The sequence below is a fragment of the Mus caroli genome, chromosome 6 (assembly GCF_900094665.2).
Source record: "Mus caroli chromosome 6, CAROLI_EIJ_v1.1, whole genome shotgun sequence".
Classification (NCBI taxonomy): Eukaryota; Metazoa; Chordata; class Mammalia; order Rodentia; family Muridae; genus Mus; species Mus caroli.
In genome coordinates, this window is record NC_034575.1 from 59,765,538 (window position 1) to 59,789,951 (window position 24,414).

General features: G+C 41.9%; 1 protein-coding gene across 1 annotated transcript in view; it reads left to right on the forward strand.

The window, feature by feature from the left end:
- The first annotated feature begins 1,083 nt into the window (after positions 1 to 1,083).
- LOC110296789 (pyroglutamylated RF-amide peptide receptor-like) overlaps positions 1,084 to 24,414 on the forward strand; it is a 64,806-nt gene continuing 41,475 nt past the window's right edge. The window contains exon 1 of the mRNA XM_021165559.1: positions 1,084 to 1,420. Coding sequence (XP_021021218.1) covers positions 1,084 to 1,420 — 337 coding nt within the window. The remainder of the gene's footprint in view (positions 1,421 to 24,414) is intronic.

Genomic DNA, 24,414 nt, shown 5'->3' on the forward strand with positions numbered 1-24,414 from the left:
AGCATCACAGACTAGACAAACTTCTTGATGCTTCCCATAATTAAAGTGCAAACTATAGCCACACAGAAACCAGTCCATGTTTCTTCATAGCAGTTTTATAGCCCAAAGCTGGAGACACCCCAACTGTTTTACAAGGAGGGAATAGTGAAATAAACTAGTATATGTCAGCAATACACCCCACAGCTTGGACAGATTTACAATACACTTCACAACCTGGTTAGATTTACAAAACATCTCACAACCTGGATAGGTTTACAGCATATTGTGTCAAGGGGGAGGAGATCACATACACACAAAGTATATAGATTCTGATTCTGTTGATTTTATACTCTTGACAGATGTGCAGAGACAGCTCGAGGTTAGAGGTCATGAACGGAGGAGCGCGGCCATGAAAAAGTCCCAGACTGAGATCTGGGCGGTGATGGAGTTTTGTATCTTGATTTTGTTACACACAAACGCGCGCGCGCGCACACACACACACACACACTATATGTCAATTTTTAGGTTTGTACTTTGTCATACACAGTTACGACACAACGGAGAAAATCAGTGTATGCTGAGACCCTCTTTTATGACTGCAATTTCTCTTCTGTAATTATTATTTCAAAGCTGAAAAGACTTGAACTCCACTTTGCCACGGGTAGTTGTGGCCCATACATGAGTTTACAAGAGGAGAACCAAGAGGCTTTCCAAACCTCAACAACAGTTTTTGTTTTAGTATCCTCAACCTGGGCTGGGGCATGGCTTTGGGTGGCTCCAGCAAGGCAGGACACTCCATGTTAGGTGCTTTGCTGCAGGAGGCGGCTCTCCAGGGGCTGGGAAGTGCGCGGAGGGGCGGGGTTCAGCTCCACTAAGGTCCAGAAAACTGGACACTGAGCCTCGCGTGGCTCTGCGAGGTTTCTGAGGACCGCAGCGCCTGGCTGGGAACTTTCTTAGAACTGCAAACAGTTTGACTTTGCTCTGGTCACTGCTAGACTCTCTCGCGCCGCTCGCACGGCACGGCGGCGCGGCTTCTGGCTTCTCTCCTATATCTCCCGGTCCTCGACTGCCCCACGCGCGGACGAGACGCCTCCCGAGCCCGGCATGTCGTGGAACTTGACCGCGGAGCAGCTCTCGGCGCTGCTTCGGCTGCACAACCTGACGCGCGCTCAGTTCATCGCGCACTATGGGCTGCGGCCACTGGTGCTCACCCCGCAGCTTCCCGCGCGCGCCAGGCTGGCCCTCCTGCTGGTCGGCATGCTCATCTTCGCCCTGGCGCTCTTCGGCAACGCCCTGGTAGTCTATGTGGTGACCCGCAGCAAGGCCATGCGCACCGTCACCAACATCTTCATCTGCTCCCTGGCACTCAGCGACCTGCTCATCGTCTTCTTCTGCATCCCGGTCACCATGCTCCAGAACGTCTCGGACACCTGGCTGGGGGGTAAGGAGGTCCCCGCTAGGCATTCTCCTTTCTGGTCGCCTTTTGTTTTCTCCATCAAGAGAACCCCTGAATTTTTGGAACTTCTCTGCAGGGCTTACTTGATGAGGGGGCGTTTGTTTCTTTGTTTTATTTTCTGCTTGGGGCCAGCATTCCTCCTTGTCCCATAGATATATTGATTGTGGTAAGATTTAAGTACAGTCCACAGCAGCATGATTCTTCACTCATTTCAGCCCCTCACCGTAATTACATGCTGTTCCCCCATACGCTGTTTAAAATAAACCATTGCAATTTTAGAATAATCTTTCAAATAATAAAACATCTCAAAGGTCATTTTTTTCTCTCCTTTCCCCCAACTTCCAGGTTTCCTTCACAGTTATATATGTGGCTTCCAGACAGGGTTTTGCATGTATTAACTAATAACACACAGACTTAAAACCTTTCACAACAAATAGACACTGAGCAAAAATGTCTTGGTTTAGTAATATTAAGTAAACATGTCCCCTCTTCATTTCTAAGGGACAGGTGAAATTGCTCTTCATTAGAACAAGGGGTAGGACTGGCAAAGAAATCAGAGACTGGAGGCAATGAGAGAGGCAGTGGGTGGACAGAAGAAAGGTGGACACTGGGTTCCAGGGGCCTCGGGACCAGTGATAATCTCCCGCTGCTTCCAGGGTAACTTAGGCAGGAAATAGCAATTCTACCCCTGCTTTCTAGAGTGCTGTATCCTGTGGGTACATTGAAATTCTTAGAAAGTGGTTGTAAATGCATGAGAAATGGATCATTATGCCTTCTTACCCTGCCATTTCTGTCCCTAAGGCTAATTTATTTAAACTACTGGAGGCTCTTTCATCACTCCTTACCTACCACCACTAGGGGATTACCAGCGAATACCTTCAGTGTTGCGGGTTTTTTCATGAACTTGAGTTGCATTAATTGTTGGGGATAAGGATAGTAAATTGCTGTCATTTCATCTGATATATTTCCTAAAAAAAAAAAACCATCAAATATTGAGTACATAGGTTTGGCTTGAAAGTATATAGATCATTGTAAATAGATTATAGGTTAGAAACGTTTTATGTTCTCTGATAAAATAATTGCATTTGGGCATTCTAGATTTACCTGAGACAGATAAGTTCATCAATGGAGGGTTTTGGGTTATCAAATATTACATATTGAGGAGAAGTCATAGAGTTACTACTACTTTTCCTGTATGTATTTAGAAACATATTTGCTCTGCTGAGGTGGTTACATCATTATTGTGACACTGACCACAAGAATTGAGGATCTCTCCTGGCTATGGAAAGACCAGGTTCACTACTTTGCTCTAACGTGGGGCTAGTTGAACATGTCTGGGCCCCGATTTTTCAATAGCATGTTACAATTTGGAGAACTTTGCAAGAAGAAGTGAGGCAGATCTTCTGTTCCAAGTCAGGTTAAGGGACGATACTCAGGAAGGTCACAGATCTTCCCTGAGAGGGAAGTCTGAGGATTCTCTCAGGCTTTCTGCTTCCCTCCCACTCTGGGAAAGATATGTCACTGTAGCTTCCAACTACGAACGGAGGGTCATATGTTATTCTTACATTTTATGGAGATGGTGTAAAAATAAAGTGTGTCTGAAAAAGTAGCTTGTAAAACATGATTATCCCCAGTTCAGTAGAACACATGTCTAATTCCAGGACTGAGATGGGTAGAGAGGCAGAAGACTTTTATGTTTCTGGCCAGCCTGGGCAGCAGGTGAAACTGTCTCAAAACCCAGAAATAAGCCAAAAAAGTTGTCGTATCATTGAAGTACAAGGTATTAAGAAGTATTATAGAAAGCCTCTTCTTACTTATCTAGGACAAGACTTACGGAATAAATAATATTCCATATATTGAGTGACCAACAACAAAACTTTAGAGGAGGAAAAAATGCACTACAGAGGGACTGGATAAGGATATGAAAGAGAAGTAACTCGCATGTTATAGGTTAGGATAGTATTGCAGAACTTCTTTGATAAATTAACACAGGTTAACCCAAATTAATGAGACCTAAAAATTAATTCTTAATTTATTCATTTGATAAAATGATTAAGAATCTGCTATATGGCAAAGGAATTTTCCTTGAGATTATAAAAAAAAATGAGCTTATATCGTCCCTGGCAGGGCCTCAGAGAATAGAATGGAGCCCAAGTGAGCCAGGACAGTCGTTAATATTTAGAAAAAGATTCAGTTTGCTCTCGGAACATAGAGGAGTTGGGAAAGCTTTCTGAGGCTATGTTGTTTGAACCGGGTCTTGAAGGATGATTCAGATCGTTTTCCACAGAGGAGAATGGGTCCATCCACAGTTTGGGGAGAGAAAGGTCTGATGTTTTAAGAGCACTGTGTAAGGTGTCTCAGAAATACACAGCTGGTACGTGGGAATTGGTAGGAAATAAGAAAAGAAAGCTACTGTAATGGGGAGAAAAAAATGTTACATAAAAGTGTAAAATATAAATACCTCTGAGATGCCTCCAGGCATAAGGTGGGCCAGACAATGGCAGGAGGGAGGCTGCCTCCTAGATGGGCAATGTAGCTTACTCCAGAGCTGTGGGCAGGGCTGTCACATTTTCTGGTGTGGTCACTATTTCCAATTTATTTCCCCTTTCTTTTCCTAAGAGAAACCATGGACACATTTTTACAAACGATACTGGCATCTAACTCAGATGTAAAGAGTGAGATACAATTGCGTAAAATAAAGCACCTGTCTAACTTTGGTCATACATAGCCTATAAGCTCTACATGCATGCATTTTCTCAACATTTCTCTTCTAAACAGTTTTGACAGTGGTGGTCTGTGGGTGACTGCCTTTCCTTCTAGTTCACTTCTCTCCTGTCCTAGTTTGCTTTCCATTGCTGGGATAAAACACTGTGACCAAAAGCAACTCGGAGAGGAAAGGGTTTATTTGTCTTATATATCCGGGTCTCTGTCTACCATAAAGGGAAGTTGGGACAAGAACTCAAGGCCAGAGCTTGGAGGAAGGAACTGAAGCAGTGGGCAGAGAGAAACACTGTTTGTTCCTCGTAGGGCTTGCCCTTTTTACTTGCTTATATAACCTAAGAACATCTTTCCAGGGGTGACACAGAGCCCTCAAATAGTCTTTAATCAAGAAAATGCCCTGTAGATTGCCAGCAGGCGTCTGTTAGAAGCATTTTTCTTAAACAAGGTTTCTTCCATCCAGACAACTTTAGCTTACACCACATTGACACAAAACTAAGCTCCCATCTCCATTTCCTAGCGATCACAGCACCTACTGAATGACCCTTTTCCCAAGATCCTCAGGTGAGGGCTGGATGGCTGTAAATGGCACTCTATGCAGCTATTTTCAGACCTATCTGTGTAGAGACTCTTCTGAAGGGCTCTTAAAAACTGTTCCTGTGAGCCCAAGTCTAGACAGCAACTCTCAGCTCAGATCCAGCTTCCTGTGACTTTTGGAGCCTGTGGTCTGAAGCAGCTATATGCAGGGATTGTGTCACGATGTCTTGTTGTGGGCCTAACAATTATCCCTAGTGGGAGTATTTACACCATAGAAATCAACAGCTGTAAATTAGGCCTGCAAAACAAAGAGCCGCACAAATGGAAACACCAGTCAGCCTCTTCTATCGAACCATGGCACAAAGAGGTTGTGTTTCTTTTTGATATTACCAGTGACAGCTGAGTCGCCAAATCTGTAAACACGGGATAATTTGCCTGAATTTCATTCTTCAGGAGATACACCTGATTTGCAGCAGTTACTTTACTATTCAGCAGGAGGTGAGCTGGTGTGCAATCTTCTTTATCAAGCCACATCCCATGCTGCTGTCTTTGGCTCACACATCACCACGCCCCTCCTCCTCAATTCTCCGAGCTAGCAGGAGAGGAGCTTCTCTGCTTCGGGGTACCTTCAACAGCATATTCTTATTTCCTTTGCACTTGATGTGAGTTTAGGGTGGGGATGTACTGAATGTACAGACCTTGGGAAGTTCTGGCCACTTTCCTTTGGGTCTGTTTGGTCAGATGTCAGGGCTGAACTGGCCTGTGACTGTGCTGGGACTATGACATTTACTTGACCTCCTTTTAAGACTCTGCAAATCACCTCTTCCTTCCTTCCCTTTGTATCTTTCTTTATGATGTGTTAAAGATCCCTCTAGTTTCACTGAGCAAAAGTGTTTTGTTTCTAGATAAATTCAGAATAACTGATTTTGCTCTTACCAATTCTCCAGGGCACTTTCCTCTAGCGTTCACTCACTCCTATCTACCTGTTCTTCCCTTTGCATTTCTATACCCCCTTTACTTTTAACTCCCCTGTCATAATGCATGAGCATGGAAGCAGGATGCAATCTCTTCCTTCGAGATTCATTTCTGTGTAGAGGTTACTGTCCGGCATCAGTTCTGGCAGACTCTAAGCTCTATGCTAATCATTCCTTGAAGTAGTCTTGTACCTGATCTGCAGCAGAGGCTGTTACAATAGGACATCATCAGCATGCAGAATGTCCTCATCATATCTTGTAGTTCTGCCCTGTCTCAACTATAATCACACAGTCGGAATCACACAGGTATTCAGCATTTTGCAGGTGTGCTGTAGGTGTGAGAGAGAGGCTTTTAATATTCCTGTGGAATATTAAGACGGGCAGGGAAGTATTCAAGGAAGAGATGGGGGAAGTGGGATGAATTCATGGTACTCAGGGTTCCTGAGTGCACAGCACTGCCAAATAAGGAGCAGGACTCAGCAGGGGATGTTCAGAGCCTGGTGGCTGAGACTGCAAACAAGGGTAGGTCTAGGAGAGAGAGGTAACTAGGAAAGGGGATAACATTTGAAATGTAAATGGAGAAAATATCTAAGAAAAAAAAAAGCTTAAGGGCTGATTGAAGATCTTCTAGAAGGAAATGGAAAATAAGTTCTAGTTCTAGCTACATTTTAAATTCTAGGCACTAATAAACGGAGACTGGTGCTTGCAAGAAGCCTACAGTGGCCTGTGCCCATTTCTTGCTACCATGGGTACAGCACAGTCCAGGGCCTGGAGAAGTCTTTTAAACAACACCCTGAGCTCAGTGACTCCTCCCACCATCTTGTCTGGATAGTGACATTAATTTTTCTAATAGTGACTGGAAAACCTACCAAAATCAATTTAAAAAAAGATGTTCCAAAAATAACCTGACTGATGGTAGCAAGCTCAAGAGTACTTATCCTAGATGACTTCCGTTGGAAAGGTGCTCATGGGGAAAGGAGAGGTAGGACATTGAATTTCCCATGCCTGATCTGAGAGTTCTTGAACAAGGAATGGTTCTTACCCTTGACAACACAGAACTCCTTGAGTTTTACAAGGTATAGGTACCTTGTTCCCTACAGATACTAAGTGAATTGGCATGAGTGTGGATACTGCTACTATGCTTTCAAAGTTCCAGAGAACAGGAAGCAGCTAAGGCTGAAAACCACAGACAGCCTATGGCACCAACAGTGTTAAAATAACAAAATGATAGATGCAGTGCTTTAAATAGCACAGTCCTGTTCACATGTAAAAGCTAAATTTTGATTTTAATTTTTTTCTTCTTCTTTTTTTCTTTTTTCTTTTCGAGACAGGGTTTCTCTGTGTAGCTCTGACTGTCCTGGAAATCACTCTGTAGACCAGGCTGGCCTCGAACTCAGAAATCCGCCTGCCTTTGCCTCCCAAGTGCTGGGATTAAAGGATTGAGTCACCACTGCCCGGCTGATTATAATTTTCTGATTATGGGATGGATCCCTGGATACGGCAGTCTCTAGATGGTCCATCCTTTCATCACAGCTCCAAACTTTGTCTCTGTAACTCCTTCCATGGGTGTTTTGTTCCCAATTCTAAGAAGGGGCACAGTGTCCACACTTTGGTCTTCATTCTTCTTGAGTTTCATGCTTTTAGCAAATTGTATCTTATATCTTGGGTATCCTAAGTTTTGGGCTAATATCCACTTATCAGTGAGTACATATTGTGTGAGTTCCTTTGTGATTGTGTTACCTCACTCAGGATGATGCCCTCCAGGTCCATCCATTTGCCTAGGAATTTCATAAATTCATTCCTTTTAATAGCTGAGTAGTACTCCATTGTGTAAATGTACCACATTTTCTGTATCCATTCCTCTGTTGAAGGGCATCTGGGTTCTTTCCAGCTTCTGGGTATTATAAATAAGGCTTCTATGAACATAGTGGAGCATGTGTCCTTCTTACCTGATTGTAATTTTCTTAAGGAATAGAATATGAAAGTGCTTACCAAATGCAGATGGCAGTGTATAAAAGGATCCCAGCAAAGAGATTCATGGCAATTAAATTACATGCATTCTGTTATGTCTTTATTGAAGCCCTTAATCTTTTTAAAGTCTTTCAAGATGACTTTAGAATATTCAACTCAATCTCTGGTCCACACGTATACACACACAGGTGAGCATATTCCTGTGCACACATGTACACATACCACACTACCACACATGTATCATATACACATACCACATTACATATATACCTTAGCACACAGGCAGTTGCATGCTCGCGTGCACACACACACACACACACACACACATGCGCACCCACATATATGCTCACAGAGGCAGGTTGAAATTCAAAACATAGAGTAGAATAAATAGCCTCCTTTCTAGAGAACTTAACTTCATAGTAGTTAGCACAATTCACATCAAAGTTTCCAGTGTATTTTACAGGTTTTTAAAGGTTTACAGGTAGTATTGGTAAGTAGATGATACAGGAAAATGGTTCTCAGCCTTTATCAGAACAGCACCTGCATCTCCTATTAACAAGTAGACCTTTGCAGGTGATTTCATGTAAGATATACAATGGAATTTCGCTAAAATGGAGGGAGGGAGAAGAGAGGAGAAGAAAGAGTGCATCATGCACAAAGTATATCGTATCCGGTAAGATTTAGAAAATACTGTTAATTGGGAAGACCTGTTCAGAGTGATAGCCTGATGCTTTTAAAGCTTGATTACTTGACTAGGGATTATAAAGCATCAGTTATGCTTGTTAGTAGTTCCCTTTTTCTATGACACTTATCAAATTTACATATGATGACATTGTTGTACTATCAGGACAACTGTGGGTTCTTTTTCTTTTAAAATCTATTAATAGGAATAATGGCAACTATTGAAAAAAAGTCCTATTTTAAAAGAAGTATTAAAAAAGGAAAAAATGAGGGAGATCAACAGGAGTTACTCTTGAGGTAAAGGGAGGAATCATGCCACGTGGGGAGCCTCTGGGTGCTCTTTGCTGCCCCCACATTTTGCAAGGTAATGACACTGTCAGTCAGGAGAGTCACTAAGTTTTCCTGAGTGATGGAATGGCAGCAGTAGCAGCCATGAGTTTTTATTTGGGAAGGCCTACTTGGGTCAATTGTAGTTAAAGTTACATCATAGGAGAAGACAGCAATGGCAAAACCCAAAAGTTTTCCCTGTACCCTTAGCTTACAGCCCAAACTGTGGAATCCTCTTTTCAGATATTACTCTCTTGTCCTGTGATGGTGATCTGCTGGAAGAGGGCTTGTAGGGAGGGTTAGACTCACTCCTAACTGTATTACTTGGGTAGAATAGGTAGGGTAGGCAGGATATCTCTGCCATGGCACTGTGGCTGACTGACACATTTTTACCCAGACTACATAGGCTGCAACATCCAACCCTAGTCTTCACAGGATATCTAAGATACCTCCTGGAGCAAGAAGCTACTCAAGGTTGATTCTTGTCCCTTCCTGTGGGAAACGATTTCCAGCCATCTCCCTACTTTGCTTTCAGTTGATCTGAGAACTTCTCACCTCAATTCAGGCTGTACAGGGGCATGGGATACTTGCCTTTGTAACTATGTTACTGGTCATCTTGACCTTCAGGTTTGCTGTCTTTAGCCACAAACCTTCCAGGTAGTGCTTGACTGGTAGAAGGGAAGTTTTGCTGGAGGAGGAGCATATGCAGGGCTGTCCAATGTGTTTAGGTCACATGCATCTTTGGGGCTGAAAGTCAATTGATGGGTCTCTAAGGTCCTTGAACCTACATCCTCTGCCTTTGATTTCTTTGATGTTCTTCTTCATAGCCCTAGTACCAACGTAGGCTTTTTTGAGATCAAGATGAACCCCTGTCAAACTCTCCTACTCTGGGATGGATACAGCTCTCTGCCACTCCTTTTATGTTTATGTTCTCTGTGGTGGACAACTCCCCTGCTCAGTTTTCCTGACTGTATTTTTTCACTGAAGTATCATAGTAGGTTAGTGGATAGAGTTCGGTACCTTCTCTGGCCAGCTCTCTTTCAGCCCGTGGTGCTGAGAAAGATTCACAAGAAGCTGTGTTCACTTCTATTCCCATCTGAACACTGCAGGTTCTTCATGACTTGTAATGAGACCCACAGGTAAAGGCTTACTGTTTGATCTGATTTCACAAAACTAAAATTAAACAGACTCCATTCATTGTTTCTATGACTGAGTATTTAAATAATGTATACTCATACCAACTAGATTGTAAGTAATTCATACAATGGAAATCTAAAAAGATAGTCTGTGCCTCTCCTGGGAGAAAGACAAAGGCAGTGCGGGGCAGGAAAACTAATGTGTCTTGTGGAATCACACAGCCTTGGTTATCAATTCTGTTTTCCCACTTATTGCTGTATTAACTAGATTCTACAATACATGCCTGGCCTTAAATCAGCCCCTATTAGAGGACAATGCAGAGAAGATTTATAAAATGATGCCCAAAGCTGTCCCAGCAGTGTTAAATGAAGCCACAGAAGAATTATATGGCAAAGATGTAAGTTGTACAACTCGCTGAATTTTAGCAAAATATACATATTTTATAATATATAATATAATAATACATATCCAGTTCTTAGAAGTTTCAGCTTGATTTTAACATGCATGTAATATTTACACCTTGGAGCTGGAGAGATTGCTCAGTGGTTAGGCTCACTTGTTCTTACAGAGAACAAGAAATGGGTTCCAAGCAACCATAGTAGATAGCTCACAATCACTTGTAACTCTAGCTCCAAGGGATTCAACACCCTCTTCTGCCTCCAAGTACACACACACACACACACACACACACACACGATTAAAAATAAAAATAAATCTTAAAGGGTTATTTGTATTTGTCACCTATAAAACTCTTTCAAAGCCAGGTACGGTGGTTCATGCTTTGGATTCAAGTACTTGAGAGGGAGGCTGAGGCAGCAAGATTGATGCAAATTTGAGGACATCTTGAGTTATTGGGTGACATTGTTTAAGTAAATGAGGAGGGAGGAGAGGGAGGGAGAGAGAGCTCTGGGAGGAAGGAAAATCTTCAGTATATGCATAAAAAGTCATTGTGGAACTAAAATGCATTTTCAATCTGTTAACAATATAACTTGGAAAAACATCATGTTTAGCATTAGGGGAACTATTTAAATTTTTTTTAAAGAAAGTATTGTTTCCTCACCTGTACTCTTGGGAAAACATATGCACTTGGAAGGAATGATATGAGAATAAAGGACCTCATGCATTAAAAAGGCTGAACACTTATCAAGACCTCACTGGCAGGAGACTACAATTGTTCAAAGTCAAGCTATTTCTTTGTATCTATTTGGTGTATTTGTGTGTAGAATAGATTTTTATCAGATAAAAATGATTTAAATAAAAAAACTGGGGGAGACAATGAAGCTCAGCTGATAGGATGTTTGTTCAGTGTGATTAAGGCCCTGGGTTTGACTACAGAAACACACAAACCAGGTATAGTGATGTACACCCATAATCCTAGGAAGCTCAGATGCCCAGGGTCATTCTCCAAGCATAATTAGTTCTAGGCCAGGATGTATAGAACCATCTCAAAAAATAAACCAAAGTGGCATAAGAAATGGCTCTGCAGTTAAGAGCACTGACTTCCAAAAGGACCAGGATCCATTGGAGCTCCTGTATGGTGGCCAACTCCAGTAACTCCTGTTCTAGAGGATTCAACAGCCTCTTTTGACTTTTCTGGGAAGTGCATGATATATTTTCCAAACAAACATGCAGGCAAAATACCCATACCCATGCAACATAAAAACAAACCTCAAATATGATAAAGTGACAAGAAATTTAAAAACTGTCACTATATTGTTAGTAATATTTTAAATACATACTTTATACATTTGTCCAAAACAATTGCTTTAATCCTATCTATTTCTAGATAATTATGTTAACATTGATTAGTTATATAACACTCATCTCTTCTGTTCTGAAAGTATTAGGATACAGACTGGTCCTTTGTACTTAGCAAAAAGGAACAGAGCACTGCTTTCATTTACTGCAGAGGTGGGGACAGATCCCTAGGGCAGGGTAGTGGAGTGGGGCTGTGAAGGCTTTGTTGGGGTCCACACTGCTTTGGTAATACCTGAAAGGCTTCTGTGACTTTCCAAACTGTATTGATAATGTCAACATCCCAGAAGAGCATACAGTGATGCTGTTGACTTGTCCCCAACCTTTTAATTGAGGAAAGTCACTTGTGACAGCATGGCTTTTCTCCATCTGGACAGTGATGAAGTGCCTGACTCTGCACTTCAGAGAGGAGATAATAATAACGGTGAGAAGAATACCCAGCTCTGAGCAGAGCATTTAATGTGTACTAAGTACATTATCTTCATTACACAGGTGAGAAGGGGGGTGCTCAAATGTATCAATTATATGTATATATATTAAATGTATCAATTATATGTTCTGTGTACGAAGCCACTCAGAAATAGGGTGATTTAAGAAGCCATTGCTCACATTCTCTGAGGCAGCATGTTCATTTTGGCTAAAATGAGGGCTTCTTATAGTGATCTCTTTGGAATCACTCGAGAGACTGCATTCAACTAATGAACTGTTTGGCACTCATTATACTGGATGTCCCAAGCAATGGCCAAACCATCTCTGCCCCAGATAGTTTCCTTCATCTGAAGAGCCCACAGTTTCGTTTTGTTTTAAATACAGATTTATTTATTTGTTTTATGTATGTACTCACATACATAAAACCAGAAGAGGGAATCCAATCCCATTACAGATGGCTGTGAGCCACCATGTGGTTGCTGGAAACTGAATTCAAGCTGGAAACTGAATTCAAAACTTTTGGAAGAGCAGTCAGTGCTCTTAACCACAGTACTCCTTCTCCAGCCTCACACAGTTTTGGGATTGTTGTTGTTGTTGATTTTTTGGGGAGGGTGGGGGGCTACTTCAAGCAAACAAGCACATGGGTTTCCACAAGTGTCTTGCCTCCCAGGATTTGAAGATGAACAGTATCAGGCTGGGCATGACTCCTTTGATCCCAGCACTTGGGAGGCAGAAGCAGAAGGATCTCTGAGTTTGAGACCAGCCTGGTCTGCAGAGTGAGTTCGAGAACAGATATGGGTACACAGAAAAACTCGGTCTCAAAAGAAAAAAAAATTAAATCAAACCAACTAAGCAAACAATAACAACAACAACAAAAAGTTGTCACAGGTGCCATCCCGTGACAGAGCAAGCCATCTCTGCTACCTATTCAGAGGTCTGAGCAACCTGCTTCTTCATGAGAAAGGTAGCCAAATCTATTCCCCTGTCCTCTAGTAAATGATCTGTGCTCACTCAGGAGGGAAGAAATGATGCTAGGATATGACCTGAAGAATGTGCTCCAGTGAACTGTGCCCCATCACTACTTGAGCACTGCCGGTAACAGTTCTGTCTTTGCAGCCGGGTTCAATGAAATGAAAATTTTCCATATTCTTAAAACGTTTATGAAAAAAAAAAACCTTTTCTGTTAACTAAATTTCCTTAGCCCTGCTCAGGCAAAGACCCCAACCTTTATACGTGTTGTGTTATACACATGCTCTGTGTTATCTCAGGATGTAGATGACTGTCGCGCTGCTCAGTAGATGATACTTCATGCTTGGTGTTTAAAAATGCTTCTTTATTGCAGCATCTATAAACAATAAAGAATGCATTTTTAATAGCAAGTATTTTATTGAAGCAAAAGACAATCTGAATATCAGTATAAGCCCGATTCAAGCAGTGACTTGACCAGCATGTGCGGAGGAAGAAACCTGAGTAGAGTCTGAGACTTTCTTAATAGTAAAGTAGCAAAGCCTTAGCAATTAATTAGTCATGGCTTCGGTTTAAAAAAATTAAATGAGTACTTAATGAAATAAAATAAAATAAAACTTCAGTTAAAACTTCAGTTAAATTTATATTACAGAATAATCAATATGTTGGCAAGATGGTGGATGGTTGATTTAGTAGACACATGGTTGATTTAGTAGACACATTCAAAATTCAAATTAAATGTATATTTTTAGCATTGAAAAATAACCTATCTGGGTAATTTTATGACTTTGTGGTCATTTGCTTATTGAATTTCCATTCCACGACCTAGAATATAAGGTCAGAAGCAGGTCTGTTTAATCTCACGTAGCCTGTTGAACAGTTCTTATCACAGATTCTAGACATTTGTATGAATGAATTTGTGAATGTCATTTTCCCATTTTAGTCATGTTTGAAGCTTTTAGAGGGGTCAGTATTCATTTGTGTGATGACTTATGGAATTGCACCTATTTTTTCTGTATTTTCTACAGGCTTTATTTACTTGCAAGGGATATCAATTCAATTTACTTCAAGTAACTGATGCTATTGGATGGCTTATTTTGTGGCAGTAAGGAAGGAGGCTAATGTCTTTTGAATATAAGGTAAGAGGTAGGTAGCTGTCATGGAAACTGAAGTAGGACTCAGGGCAACAGCTTTGTGAAGCTAAGCAAAAGGAATTCGCCATCTCCAGGCTCAGCCACAAATGCAATTTTGTCCTTCTCTGCAGTGAGCAAAGGACAACATATTGCTCTTTATCGACAATTTCGACTATTTTGATTTAATCCGTCTTGTTGAATTTCCCAGCTTCTGCTTTCCTCTTTATTCATGGAAGGGCGAGTAAATCCTTGCGCTCGAGAGTTTACTGAAGCACAATGTAAAAATCAACTAAATGTGGTTCAGTGAACAACGCTATGTAAATGAATTTTACTGTTTAATTATTTATTGAGAGGAAATTTACAGGGATTTCAATTTGTTGCTCATCAAAATCCCCAAATCTCCCTCTCATAGTTGAAAATATTCAGGTCTCTCGTGCTGCGCTCAGTGCTGCCCTGAAGCTTCACTTTGTAATGCTCAAGGCTCATGTGTCTTCTCAGCCCACCAGTAGTATCAGCTCAGAACTGATGTTCTGACTGGGGCTTGCCTTGTTTGTAGTGAAGACCTCAAGGTCTCTCAGCCCTTAAGCCAGCTCTGCTTCTCATCCTATTTGAATCCCCTTGTTCATTGGGTCATTCTTTGGACTTCCAGAGCATCTGATTTCTCCCCTCTGCTGTAGCACAGGACATTTTCATCCCCCACTCTCCTTATCCTTCTCTTTACTCTTGACCTCTCCATCCCCAGCTTCACTCATTCAAATATCCCTTCCTGCTTTCTGGACATCAGCCACCACTTACTCCACCTACCTGGTTAATTAAATCACCATCAGAGGGATTCAAGATTTTAAATCACCATCCAAGATTTCCTTGAGTTAAGAATGGCAGGAGGCAATGAAGGAGCTAGAGAAAGGACCCAAGGAGCCGAAAGAGTTTGCAGCCCCATAGGAGGAACAACAATATGAACCAACCAGTACCCCTAGAGCTTCCAGGGACTACAAAGAGTACACATGGAGGGACCCATGGCTCCAGCTGCATATGTAGCAGAGGATGGCCTTGTGGGACATCAATGAGAGGAGAGGCCCTTGGTTCTGTGAAAGCTCTATGCCCCAGTGTAGGGGAATGCCAGGGCCAGGAAGCAGGAGTGGGTGAGTTGGTGAGCAGGAGGAGTGGGGAGGGAAGAGGGGGTTTTCAGAGGGGAAACTAGGAAAAAGGATAACATTTGAAATGTAAATAAAGAAAATATCTAATAAAAAAAAGAAAGAAAAAAGAATGGCAGAAGGAAGAGAGGAGGAAACCAGAACAACTCCGACCTTGGTGTGATTTTTCAATACTGCTGCGATCAAATACCTAAAAGAAAAGACTCCATTTTACTTCATGGTTTCTGTGCTCTCATCCTACCCTGGAGGGGAGAACTTGAAAACGAGAAAGGGAGAGTTGTATTGTAGTAGTTCTATTTCCACATCCTGACGTCCAGCTTATGGAATGATACTGCCCACATCAGGTCCCATGTAGCCTTTGAATTAATCCTCTCTAGAAAGGCTCTTAAAGATCACCAGAGTGTGTCTTGATAATCTTCTAGGCACTTCTTAATCCATGCAGTTAGCATAATGATTAGGCATCACTGCGTTAATGAATGTTATTTGTCTCTATATTACTATTTCTTTAATCCCTTTGGTACCATTCTTACCCATAATTTTTTTATATTTTTATGAATTCAGCCTTTATTGCAGCCTCGTTATTTTTTCTTCTCTGTCGTCAAGAAAGACGAATCTGTGATGATTGAACTGAGTTTTCAGCCTGATTGGAGTAAGAGAGCTTCACATCAAGTCTGTGTGTCTGCTGGGGGGGGGGGTATTCACCAAAAAACTGCCAGGTGGGGCAGAGACCAGACCCATCCCGAATAGCAGGGAATCCCTAAAGTGGACCACCTGCCTCGATGCATAAGAGCTAAGTGAGAAGGTAATGTAAGCAGCATGCATTTATGTTCTAAGTGACTCTGGCTGTCCCTGCTGCTCCCTCCAGATGTTAGACTCCAACTTCTTTGGCCCCTCAACACATATGCCTTACCAGCCACTCTCTACAGAGCCTCCAGGTTTTCAGTGTCAGATCGGAACTACTGTGGTGTCCCATTTCCTGGGCTAGAAACTTGATTCTCTGCCTTGGGATCACTGAGATGGTCATTTTCTTGGACTGCTTTGTCCTGTTGTATAAGTCAATGCAAAGAAATCCTCTTTGATAGCTGTATTAGGCAGGGTTCTCTAGAGGAACAGACTGATAGAATGAGAAGATGTGTGTGTGTGTGTGTGTGTGTGTGTGTGTGTGTGTGTGTGTGATTTGTTAGACTGACTTAAAGGTTATGGCCCAAATAGTCCAATAGTTCTTCAGTGCACAACAGGGTCCTTAGTAATATCAGAATCCTAAGAGTTTGGCTCATTTCAGAGGAATACTTCAGCAGTTGTACATACAATTGAGTTAGCACTGAGAATGAGGGCAAACAGGCAAAAAGTCAAAGTTTCCTTCTCCCACGTATTTTTCTGCAGGCTTTCAGGTGTGGCCCAGGTGTAAGGTGGGTCTTCCTACTGCTAATGATCCAATTAACAAAAGTTGCCTCACAGGTGTAACCAGCTTGTCCAACTGTGTCTGAGCTAAAGTCTTATACTAATGGATTAAAACATTTTAGAATCTATTAACTGAGCAGATGGCTTCCACCAACTCAGATAGCATCTTGTTTCTATAGGGTAGCTTCCCCCCTTGCTGTACCCTCTTCTCTGATGTCAACGTATTTTAAATTGCTTTGATGCATGACTTTCTTTGGAAAACTATAAAAACTTCATAAAAACTGCTTCCATGTTGGAACAGGGAATTTGAAGTAACCCAAATCTGTTCCTGGGCCAGGGTTACTCAGAACGCCACCAGAATCAACTCTCTATTATCCCCTTAAAATGAGAGCTGTAGTCGTAGAACTGACATAACAGTACCTTATGTCAAGTAGTAGTACTTCTCTAAATTGGATTTACTGCTGGAAGTGCAGTGTGTGCTGAGCTGCTCTTCAGGTTAAGGCAGGAAGATTGCTGGAGCTCAGGCAGGAGAGTTTATATAACACAGTACCACATCCCTCGTTCCACTCCCTCAGAGGAGAATTGCTTTTCCTTTATCCTCATGAGATAATCTGAAAAGGCAACATGTGTTTGGGGTAGGAGTCAAAGGAGAAAAGACACCAAGGAGAGGGAAGGTGCCATCTTGATGAAACCATTTTATCTCCATTAGAACACATAGATCGCCTTTTCCAACATGGTTTTTAATGAAGCAGCTTCCTTTATTCTGGGGCAATACACCTTGGGGAGTGGGTAGGGGTTTTGGGGGGGTGGGTGTACATTATTAGTTGGGGCTGAGGTGCTAGGAATGCTTCATTTACATGAAGAGGGATTTCAGGTGCTTGCTGGACATATCCTTATAGGCAGAGAAAATTAAACCTCTTTGGCCGCCAGTCTTCATAGCTACCTCGATGGTGGTGGAGGTGGAGGTCACAGTAATATGTGCACTAGAGGATATAGGTCAGAACAGGGAGGGAGCAATCTCTACTTCTGCAAGTCTCAAGATGGGATTTTTGGGGTTCAGACGCTCGACCTCACTCCTGTCCCAGGCCTGTCATCCCCAGTCACACTTGTCCTACATCTTCCCTCACCTTTTGTTTTAGAAAGGGACAATTTCATCATAGTCATCAGCTGCTATGTTGGCAACAGTTTGGTATTGAAGCAGAACCCAATTGACAGTGATAGTTGTAATAATGCTACTTATCTGACATTTTAGAATTTGGATGAGGCAAGGTGCCAGGAGCAGTGTGACCAGTGGCCTGTAAGAGTTCAAGAAGGGGGACAAGCCAAGCTACCAGAAGGTTTGAGTGCCATGGGCTAGAGGTGGTGGGCTCATAGCATGCCCAGAGATCTCACCTGAGTTCTTTGAGCATTTGTTTGTCTTGTTTCGCCAGCTCAGATAGATTGACATAGAAGCAACATTTTTCCCTCAACACAATGCAAGTCCATCCCTGTTCACCAGTCATTACTTTAGTTTTGGAGAACAACACCTTGTAGGGAGGTGATCTGTTGTTGAAGGGATTCGAGACTGTCCACAGTGGAAGTCATAGCCTGGCTAAGCCTGTCCTGGAAGTGGATGACCAGATGGCATGTTTGGATGAGGGCTGCTCCAGTGGCTCCTGTGGTGCAGTGAGATGGTGAGACCCAGTCTGATCATTGAAGGGTGAAGATCTCTCGTTCCATCTCCTCCCAGCTATAGAGAGAACTCTTCAGGCTTATAGAGATAAACCTGTGGAACAATCATTACCGGGGTGCAGAAACCTTGAAATGGGGTTTAATGGGGGAACTGGTAGTGTTGTTGCATCAGAGAAGAAGGGCTGGACATTAGTACATTTTGGCTTCGTGACAGGGAACATTTAGGATGAGATCTTGAAGAGTGTCATATAAGGCAAAAGGGGAGGGGGTAGATTAAAGAGAGAAATCTTTTGTGACTTTCATGGGAGTTAATGTAGTGAGATATTAATGGGAAAAGCTGCCAGTAGTGGCCAGGGAAGGGAAGTACAGAAAAAACATTGAGAGGCGTTGGGTGGGTGGTTTAGGGGAAGGAGGTCAGCTGCATATTGGACACATTGCAGCCAGGAGAAAGGGGCTTGGATCTCCTTCTGGGTTTGATTTTCCTATTGAAGAATATTTATGTGGGTAAAGACCAATTTGGAGGCAGGTACAAGCTGGCAAGGCACATGGAGGTTGGCTGTGGGGTGTTTAGCATAGCCACTCAGGTAGCGCTTACCCGTGACTTCCATACTCCATTGTTCATCCCTGGGATCATTGATGGAAAGCTGAAAATGAGCTTTAAAGTTGGTGAGCACACTGTCACCATGGCTGGTGGATTCAATTCGGCATCCCCAGTGTCTGCAACCTGCATATATGAAGGCTTCCTAGAGGCAGTCACCTGTGCTGCAGTGAGGAACACAGAAGAAAGGGCTGGGGACAGTGGAGATGGAATTGGGGTGCAGAGGAATTTCAAACCTGGTCTGGAATTTTTCAACTGGACAGTCGTGGGTTCCTATGATTTTGTTGTGTCCATTGTAGGTCTCCCTACAAAGAATCTCCAGTGGTGGGTATTGGGAGGGCTAGGGAGACGCTGGGCAGTAGCAGAGTTAGAATGAAGAATTACAAAAACAGCCAAAAGAATAGAGGAAAGGGAAGCCTGTGGAGGTGAGATGGCTTGGGCGGTGGCCTCCAGATCATGAATTTCCTTCCAGGCCATCATGTTCTGTCGCTGGTGGTGCTTCCTCCACCTCCTCAGTCCTTTAGCTCTGAAAACACACAAACATTTAAGGGTAACACGGTAGGTACATTTCTGCATTAACATATGTATGGAACGTATGGTGTGTATAAATCAATTAGTGATGGCTCTTTGCTCTAAGTTTCAGCAGGTGAAAGACATCAAACTTTGTACGTCCATTTGGACTGTGTTTCTTGGCAACTTTTTAAAATGAAATGTAAATGATGTGACCTCTTTTAAATTTACTGAAGACTAAATAATAAAAGCAAAATAAAAGACGGCAAAACGTATCTCCCAGTTAATTTTGTACCAACGTTTTACTGAAATGACATATTAGATAGATTGGTAAATAAAAAAAGAAGTAATCCATAGTTCATTTGACCTGTTAGAGGTGGATCTAGAATAATTTTCTGAAGCTTAAAACAAGTTTTAAATTTATTAAAAACCTATATAGTAGGGAAGGCAATGGATTTAAAAAGAAGTTTAAAATCTCCCAATTGTCATTTTTAAATATTAAAATAAGGTACCTTTTAAAGAGGAAAGACATAGAGCATAGTGTTAATTTTAGAAAGCAAAATAACCAAAATACAATCGAGTTTTGGAGCCAAGTAATCCATTTGTGTGCTGATTGGCCTTTACCTAAGAAGCCGCTAAACAACAAGGGTGCACAGTCTGCCCAGGGGACACTTGACAGTGCGCCTGGCTGTTCAGGGGGTCCTGCCGGGTCCTTTCCATTCAGATTCCACTCATGCCTGGCTGGGTCAAGGGGCTGCACTATTGACTTGCGGCTCAACTTACTTGGGCTACAAAAACTCTTGGCCCTAGAGGAAGTTTCTTAGGAGTGGGTAAGAAGTCTGAAGAATACTGTGCACTTTTCCCTTATTATGAAGTCAGTTTCGTGGGTCAGAAACTTTTCACCTAGAGCACTGTTAAAAACACAGCATCATTCAGAGTGTGCATGGTTAAGTTTGCTTCTGCATCTTCACTTGACCACAGAAAGGAATTTCATGACAAGTTAATGTGAAGCCGATTTGGAGTTTATTAGGAATAAAGCTTGACATATATTTCAGCGTAGGGGAGTTAATAGAAAGAGAGGCTCTTTGGGAAAAGTATGAGACACTCTCAAAAACCTGGGTGAGGCCTTCTCAAAAGGCAGTTACTTTACTGAATAGCCATCAGTTATGGGCTTTGGCGATTGCATTGCTCAAAGGGTCTCTGAAGGATAGCAGTCCATCTTTTTCCCCCCTTCAATAACTGGTATTAAGGGGGTGTCTCTAGAGGTGCACTAGACAGGACTGTAAACAGATGTTAAAACCATAGACCACAAAGGTTGCATAGACAACTTAATTTCTTGTACATTTAGGTAGATTTTTGTGTATGTGTGTGTGTGTGTGTGTGTGTGTATGAGAGAGATACCAAGAAAATTGCAGGTTCTCCGCTGGAAAAGGAGGAATAGAATGCTGTATGAGTTTAATATTTATGTGTAACTCATTCTTATTTTCATACTCCTAATTTAAATGTCTCCTTGTAGTGACAGTTGGTTAAACTGCTTTATGCTCCTGACAGGTCTCACTCATACATGAAAGACACACACACACACGTGCCAGTTCATTTTAATATGCCTTGACTAACTCAAAGTTTGGGCAGTTTTAATGTGATAGCACACATTTCCCTCCAGTACTCCTGGCTTAAGACCCGCTAATTCTATATTTTACCTTTGGTGCCCTGGCTCCTTCTGGGCAGCTCCCTAGTCTTTACTGCCCAAGATGCTTCTGGGCAGCCCTTCCAGGGGGGTCTTGTTCCTTCTCACCTACATTTCAGATGATTTTCCTTCTGCTGCTCTAAATCTGATCCCTCTCTTCCCTAATCCTCTCTCCCAACCCCTAGCCTGTGCAAATCTAAAGATCACCACTCAGTCTACCTGCCTGGCAATTGGCCATTGGCTCTATATTGATTGGTCAAAAACCAATTGGGGACAAGGACCTTTAGCGTTTGCACCTGTATATTCCCAAAGGCACCAGATTAAAAAGCATTAGAACCAATCCCCAACACCTTCTGTTTCTATTCAGGTGACTTTTACATAAATATAGTACATACTACATGTATGTACATACTATATGTATTTTACATATATTTACATATATCATATATTCTACCATGAGATTACTGGGAACCAGAATGCTAGTAAAAGCCACCAAAACATGAGTCAGACTCTGACATAGATTTGAGTATGCAGATCTTTGGGAACTGATGACATGGTTCTGGACCTGTAAGATATATATACCCAGATCTCTAATAATGTCACAGGTTCTCTCTTATATTGCTGTCAGCATTTCAAGGCACTTTGGTTTTGTACTAACAACTGTCCTTAACATTGGAATTTGGGTGTGGAAGCCTTTGAGCTATAAAGAAACATACTGATGGTTGTGTATTGAGACTCTGCTGAAGATAAAAGCATAATTCCAAACAACTGCTCATTGGTAGAATGCACAAAAAAGAAACACAGTATGAAATTTTAATTACTGAGTATATAGTATTGCCAATAGTGCTTAAAAGGAAAATAATGAAGCAAACAAAAACACAAAGCAAGGATACTATTGATCAATTTAGTAAATGAGGCTTCTGTGGCCCTACAAACATTATAGGCAGTTGACCCTGCTGTTGCTTGCCCACCAGCACTGGGTAGTAGGTCTTCATTGCTTAAGATGCCACACATCCACCGGGCGGTGGTGGCACACGCCTTTAATCCCAGCACTTGGGAGGCAGAGGCAGGCGGATTTCTGAGTTTGAGGCCAACCTGGTCGACAAAGTGAGTTCCAGGACAGCCAGGGCTATACAGAGGAACCCTGTCTCGAAAAAAACCATAAATAAATAAATAAATAAATAAATAAAAGATGCCACACACCCTGTTTGCAGGAAAGGTTAAGCTGGAATTTTTATTCTTTCTGGTTAGCCCCATATTGACAGAAACTGCTATGTAGGATATCCATCATCAGCAAGATTACTTAGTTATTGTCCGTGCACACTACATTACTAACCAGTTTCTAATTAGATCTGAGGCTACTCTAAAGGAGAGATTTCTGTCTGGCACTCTAAACCTGGTCAAATCCCATAGCTAAGAGATTACAGGCCCTAGTGTGGAAGCCATGGTACACATTATACATTTAATGTGTAAAATGGGGATGATGTACATGTATGTTCATAGGGTTTGACTGCTGCTAGCTTTGGTTTGAGAAGCTTCTTATTACAGTGGGCACTGATAACGGAAAAGATTCATAACTTGTCAAAGTGCTGAAAATAAGTGATTGTTGAATACTTAGCCATGAGTGAGGCATCCCTGTCACTCTTTGCAAGGTTCAGGTGACATCATTGAAGACGGGGCAGAACAAATGTAAGAGCTGGATGGAGGAATAGAGTGCCAATGAGTGCTGTCTCCTGGGCACAATGATTTCTTTGCATTCTTGGATTTTTGGAGTCACAGGGTTAGGATTATTTGGACAAGGCCTATTTAAGATTGGGCCCACCAAAATCCTGCCATGAAGAATAGTGGAGTCATAAGAACCCATCCCTCCCTGAGCATCAGTAGGCAGCTACTGTTGCTGGTGGAGGAAGAGACTTTTTTTTTCCATTGGCTTAGCTACTTTGAAACTGCCCATGATCCTGCAGATAAAAACTCATGTTCTTATAAATAACCCCAAGGAAATACAGAAAAAAATAACAATACCCCAATGAAAACAGAAAGATGGGGTAGTTGGGCAGAGGAAGGGAGTGGAAAGTGGATGAGAGCAGTTAATAGAACTAGTGTGGTGAACATGATTAAAGAGACTATATACATGAATGAAAATGTCACAATGAAACTTGTTATTGTGTGTAATTAATATATGCTAAAACACTTCTAACAGAAATAATTTTTTAGGATTTGTTTTGGAACAAAATCCTTATCAAAGTGTATATTCAATTTAAAATATGCAGTTTAATATGTTTTATGATTATGGTGAATGCTGTTTTTACATAAACAATCTATGTTCTCAGCAAGGTATTTTAGATATTTATTGTTTCTCTAAAATACTTGCTTCAGAAGATTGGTTATGTAGAGTAGCTAGCACACATTCTGTGTGCTGTCTCTCTGGGTGTTAAAATAATAAGCCCACCAAAAGGCTTTCATGCCTACTTTTCAGATACATGGACAGAAAAAGTCAGCAGACAGAGGAAAGCAGGGAGCTGGCTCTCAATAAGAAGGAGTGGCCAGGATAGGAAGGATGGCAGGAAAGATAGAGACTGGGGGAGGGTATAGAGCTAAGTCTAAAGAGAAATAAAAAGCTACAAGTATGGGGAAGAGAACCTGCAGGCCCTGGTCATAAAAGGAGTTTCAGAGAATTGTCAAGTCTCCAGGTCAAGTGTCTCAGAGAGTTGGCTGAGAGCTGTGACATTCACTGTTGCCAAGAGCTTAGGAATCACAACATTCAGACATGGGAACAAGCTGCATCACCAAGGATGATTACCAGCTGTGAACTAGCTCCAAGAGCTGCTTGCTACCTTTGGGACTCAGGGTCCTAATATCCCATGCCTGGACATCACCTGCAACACTAGAGGGCACCAACTGCTGCCACTCACCTTCCTAAGATCAGCACTTGAAAAATTTCAATTTGAGTCTACCTACAGGCAGCTGATAAACCACTGCAAACTCCAAGTCAATCCTTACTCTCATTATAAAACAGACATCTAAAACAACAGCAATTATAATAGATAAAATAAAATCAAACAAACCTGAATAGGACCAAACAAACAAACAAACAGAAAAATGAAGAGCCAAAGAAAAAGCACAAGAAACAGAGAGAGAGACACATATATTGGCACACAGAGATCCGCTAAAAACACAAAATTGGAAATCAGAATGTATAAGGAAATGTCCTGTAGGGAAAGAAAGCAAGGACGCAAGGAAGCAAAGAAGCAAGGAATCAAGGAAGCAATCAAGCAACAGAGAGAGGAGAAAAGAGGAGAGGAGAGGAGAGGAGAGGAGAGGAGAGGAGAG